The sequence below is a fragment of the Bufo gargarizans genome, chromosome 2 (assembly GCF_014858855.1).
Source record: "Bufo gargarizans isolate SCDJY-AF-19 chromosome 2, ASM1485885v1, whole genome shotgun sequence".
Classification (NCBI taxonomy): Eukaryota; Metazoa; Chordata; class Amphibia; order Anura; family Bufonidae; genus Bufo; species Bufo gargarizans.
The window spans coordinates 9,266,907-9,272,820 of NC_058081.1; the positions used below are offsets into that span (position 1 = coordinate 9,266,907).

General features: G+C 40.9%; 1 protein-coding gene across 1 annotated transcript; it reads left to right on the forward strand.

Annotated features, from left to right (window-relative positions):
- Positions 1-4,399: 4,399 nt before the first annotated feature.
- LOC122925419 (olfactory receptor 6-like) lies at positions 4,400-5,359 on the forward strand. Its single transcript, XM_044276780.1, has one exon. The coding sequence runs from the start codon at positions 4,400-4,402 to the stop codon at positions 5,357-5,359; it is 960 nt and encodes a 319-aa protein (XP_044132715.1).
- Positions 5,360-5,914: the final 555 nt, after the last annotated feature.

The window sequence follows — 5,914 nt, forward strand, 5'->3', positions numbered from 1 at the left end:
TAAACATTTTAATTAATCCAAATTCATCTGTTACTGGACATCCAGCGTATATTTACTACTTTCCTGCTTTTTTTGTCTGATATTGCGTTACCAGCAGGTTTGACCTTGTATCAGTGAATGGCGAGCTGTAAACACACACATTAGTCCAGGTTTACTTATCCTATCAATGGAATATATTTAGACTGGCTGTCTGGACATGCACTGGATATATCAGAGGGGTTCGGGCTGGTTGATAAATGTGGCGCAGGGATAGACACTGCCTCTATAACTACTATTGGTTGGCTTACTTTGATGCAGAATTTTATACCAGAATTGTGGTGCAATTTTGTTGCAAATATCTAATATCTAATATCTTTCCCCATAAAGCCCAATTTTCAAGCAAGTTGGAAAAAAAGTGTAGAAACCCTACTTGTGCCAATTTGATAGGCTTTAGCCCTAGAGCCTGTAGCCTATCAGAGGCCAGCACAGACAGCTCAATTACATCATCATTGCAAGGCTTACGCCCAAGCAAGATACAGCTCGGATCACAGACCTGCATCACTGACAGCAGTATGAAGGGCAAGTATTTGTGTTTTTATTTTTCTTTGACAGCATGTTGTTGGGCCACAATGGAGGGTGGAGGAGCTATGGGAAAAATAGGTCTACTGGGGTCACTATTATTGGGTATTATTACTGCTGGGGGCATTATCTGGGGCTTTATTATTAATGGGGGACCAATTGAAACTATTTGGGGCACTATTACCACTAAGGGTGCTCTGGGAGAGAATTTTTATAATTGGTGGGAATATTGTTGCTGTGGGCACCCTGGCACAGCATCAGTTTACAACAATTATTTTGGGGCGACACAATGTTTACAGCACTATTATTGTCAGGGGCAGTATTTGCTGGGCTCAATTATTTTTGAATGCACTGTGTATCCATATCTATTGAAGGAGGCACTGGGGGTCTGTGGGGTATTAATATTTTCAAGGGGATTATCTGTTTCTACAGTATAGTATTGAGGAGCACAGCGGGCACAGTATGGAGGGGTGGCAGGATGTGGGGTTTAAAAAGTGGGGATCATGATAGAAAAGTAGGAATCTAAGATGTCTATTTGTCAAAATCTGCAGAGATGGGATGTGGCTGAAAGAATTCATAATGGCAGTCTGGTCTGAATGGACAAGATGAGGAAAGAGAACATCTATATCAGAGGATGTAAGAAGTATGAAGTTCTGTATTCTCCTGTATGTTTGGTAGTGTGGTATGTAATTTAAATAGTAATAGTCATCTATCATGGGTCCTAACTGTCGCTGAATGTTGTGCTAATCTCTCTTTCAAATCTGAAGGAACTTCTGACAGAGGATTAGAGCAGAGCATGCCAGTGGCATGAGGACAATCTTATTTGGTTAATATTCATGACTGCTTCCTTCCATGCTCATTTCGAACAGCTTGTAACTTGGTGTGAAAAGTTTGAGAACCACTGGTCTACACTGACTGTCTGTAATGACTTGTGATGTTGCTGTGCAGTGTGCGGGCAGAAAGGGTCTGCGTGCTGGACACTGGTTGACTGTGCTCTACAGGGCTTGGTGGGTAGCCAGACCAGTCCTGACATTGGATATCACATGACTTGACTAAGCCTGCGTGAAGGCAGCAAACAGCTCTCCTCCTCATCCCCTCAAACAGATGTTTTTGCATCTATGCCACCAAGTCAATGCTCCTCTCCTGCATCTCCTCTGAAGCCGTCATTGTAGCAATTGCAGTGGCCAGGTTTTGGGTGGCCCCAACGCTCTGCCTGGTTCCCTGGACACAGTTGAGGTGTCACCATGTGTTGCTGCTCTCTGGAAGGGATGGTAAGGTGTGGTCTTCTTGTGGTTGCGCCAGTAGTCTGGGAGAGTCTCCTCTTCCAAGCACTGTTCCCTAACTTCAGAACCCTCCCCGTCTGCAGTGTGTAAGACCCTTAGTCCCAGAGTCAGAATAGATTATTCCTCAGTCAAACTTCTAATCTTCAGTTTAATATTTCAATATTAGTTACAGTAGTCTCAATAAGTCTGAATGAAAATGAATCACTGAAGTGAAGATCAGAAGTCCGTATCCACAACAGATACTCTTGAAGAGACTTTTAAAGTCCACTTGTGATAGCGGCAGCTCAGAATCCACCTCCTATAGTTTTCAGTTGGAGACTGTGCAGCTGCTTGTGCCGCCACACCCAAAATGGCACCAAGAAAAGACACATTCTTTGTAGGCACGGTCATGGCTGTTAACTGCAGCCTCTGCTCCTAGTGACAATAAGGAAACAGGGCTGGATGGTTGTTATGCAGATGATGGTGGAACTACTGTGGGGGCTGGGACCAGTGAAATGTTAAAATATACTGGATAATATAAAAGTATACTGGATGTCACACTGCATCCACAACAATATATCACTGTGGCCGTTAAGAGGGTAAAAAGATTGACCTCATCCACTTTCACACACAGAGGCAGTCACTCTTGTCCTAATGCAGAAGGACCTGCCGAAGGACTTGAAGTCCAGATGTGATGACGTCATTATGTGCTCCCAGCGATCATGCTAGGAGAGCATGGTGATGTCATCATGCAGGTCCTTCTGTATCAAGAGAGGAGTGTCTGTCTCTGCATGTGAATGAGGTGGGTAATTCACTTTATTTTAGTTTATTTTTTTGCTTTAATAAAAACATTATTACAGCTGAGGGCCACTATGGGGGACATTGGCAGCCACTTCAGGGGACATTTTGCTTCTTGGAGACATTAGTAATTCTAGGGGCCACTATGAGGGATATTATAACTGCTGGGGCCACGATGGGGGACATCATGTATAATTCAGGGATTGGGATTTAAATTAAAACAAAGCCAGTGAAAATCATAAATTTTTAATGACTGTTAAAAAATAATGAAAAATGGCCAGAAAATGGAAGCAAAACTGGTTTAAAAACTGACCATGAAAAACTGAGTGTCTGTTTTTCATAGCCATATTTTTCACCATTGTGTGTATAATGCCCAAAGTATACATTTTTCTGTTTTAAAAAAACTTGAATCATTTATTTATTTGCGACTTCAATTTGACATTTCTCAGTTCCTATGTTTTGTGCCTGTCAGTGTTAGGGTTAACATTCGCATTATGGAATTCCGTTATAGGTACCGTTATAATGGAATTTACCGGCATTAGGACGGAATACAAAACACAACCCTTTAGGATGCATTCTGTTTTGCTCTGTCCTAATATATGTCTATAAGGGCTCCTAACGGCTCTGTTTGTTTCTGTTATACATAACGGGAAAAATAGTCCTGTCGACAGAATAAATCACTTTATTGTTTATCCTTCTGACGCACGTTATTGTCTGTGACATCTAAGGGGTTAAACATTGCAGCATCAGAATTCTCTCTGATCCCAGTCATTGCAGCGGGACGTCAGTTATAACATTTGTCACTCACATAAAATGAAGACATGTCCCTGGAATCCCCTCCCATAACAGAACTATCCTGACACCACATATGTTAGGCGACTTTCACACTAGCGTTTTAGTTTTCCGGTACTGAGATCCATCCAGGGGCTTGAAAAAAATCAGTTTTGTCCCCATTCATTGTCAATAAGGACAAAACTGAACAGAACAGAACTGAGTGCTCTAAAATGCATTCCGTTCCGTTTAGTTGCGTTCCTATACCGGAGAGCAAACCGCAACATGTATTTTGCTTTCCGTCCTGGGATGCGGAAGGATCAGTTTTCTGTGGCACAATCTGCCACAATAGAAAACGGATTTGTCCCCCATTGACTTCCAATGGAGTTCATGACGGATCCGTCTAGGCTATGTTAAAGATAATATAACCCGATCAATTCATAAGGGATGCAGATGGTTGTATGATCAGTAACGGAAGCGGTTTTGCTATAACCTGCCGTATCGAGCAAAAATGCTAGTGTGAAAGTAGCCTTAGGCCTACCAATTGTTTAAGAGGGTTGTCCCATTACATACCCTTATAGCATATCCACAAGATGTGTCTGGTTGGTTGGGGTCCAACTAATATGGTCATCAGCGATCACGATAATGTGGGCCCAGTGTTCCTTGAATATAATGATGGTTTCTACATTATCCCAATATATGGGGCTGCCATAGACAACCAAGCTCTTTTACTTAGCTGTCTCTGGCAGTCCCACAGTTTGGTGGAGTGACCATCACTCCATTCATTCGGAGAACACAAGGCCTCTATTTCTGAGATTGTTTTGACCCCTGCCGATACAGTACTCCTCACCTATCCCTTGTTTAGAAGATGTTTTCACAATGGGACAACCCCTTTAACGTTTACTCCTATAAAATATCATGACAAATGCTGTTAATGTTTTACTTGTTCTAGTCGATAATCAGACAACTAATTCCTAACACTTTTATTGTTATTTATGCAGGAGAAGAACATGACTACGGTCACTGAGTTTTTCATTGTAGGATTTCAAAGCAGCCGTTATTTAAAAATTTACTTAATCTCTCTCATCCTGATGGTATATTGTGGGACACTATGTGGGAACCTCCTGATCATCACCCTGGTGTCCACCAGCAAGAACCTCCATGTCCCAATGTACTTCTTCATCTCACAGTTGTCTATTACTGATATCTTCTTAACTGCAAATATTGTCCCCACCATGATCCACATCCTACTGAATAATGGGGCGACCATTACCATTATTAGTTGTATGACACAATTTTATGTTTTTGGTACTACAGAAGTATCTGAATGTCTTCTTCTCACAGTGATGTCTTATGACAGATATGTGGCCATCTGTAATCCCCTCCTCTATTCTTCTATCATGACAAAAAACCGCTGTGTGACATTGGCTGCCATGTGTTGGGTGTTAAGTTTCTTTTTGTCATTTATTGAAACCTTATTTACATCAAAGCTGACGTTTTGTGGACCAAATGTCATTGACCATTTCTTCTGTGATTTAGTTCCCTTAATGAAAATTGCCTGTTCTGGGCTGTATACTATGGAGTTAGTTAACTATATACTGACCTTTCCTGTACTCCTGAGCCAAATCACAATAATTATCATATCTTATACTAATATTATTGTCACCATCTTGCGGTTTCAGTCCAGAATCAGTAGACAGAAAGCCTTCTCCACTTGTAGCTCCCACCTCATTGTAGTCATCATATTCTTTGTTACATTACTGAGTGTTTACATTTTCCCAACAGAAGGACAAACCCTGAATACTAGTAAACTCCTATCTCTGCTGTATACTGTATTTACTCCATTCATCAACCCCATCATATACAGTCTGAGGAATAAGGAAATCAAAAAATCTCTGCAGGAAATATTCAATAAATTAATCACAAAAAGAGGGAAAATGCTAAAAAGGACCATAACAAAAAGTATTTAATAATATATCAATGTAGGAATAGGTAAATGAGAAACCCTTTGATTAATACACACTGAATGCTGTGACTCGTAAATTGACTTTCAACTGGAAATGGTATTTTATTTTGTTTTCACCAAGAATATGGAGTCAGCAGTCGTGTGATGGTTCTGGTAACTGGAGATAAGCAGCGCAGCTTATTCTAGTGTGAGCTCAAATGTACCAAGACCACAATAATATAGAAACTATTTCAGATGCTGTTACTATACATAACGTGCCCTCCACTGTCTTATTAGCATGGGTTTACTTCAGGGAGATCATGTCAAACAAATCTTATAGATTTTTTTGATTGGGTGACTAAAATAATAGACGGTGGAGGTGCAGTAGACATCGCATATCTAGATTTTAGTAAGGCTTTTGACACTGTCCCACATAGAAGACTTATCAATAAACTGCAGTCATTGAGCATGGACTCCCATATTGTTGAGTGGATTAGGCAGTGGCTGAGTGACAGACAACAGAGGGTTGTAGTCAATGGAGAACATTCAAAACAAGGTCATGTTACCAGTGGGATTCCAC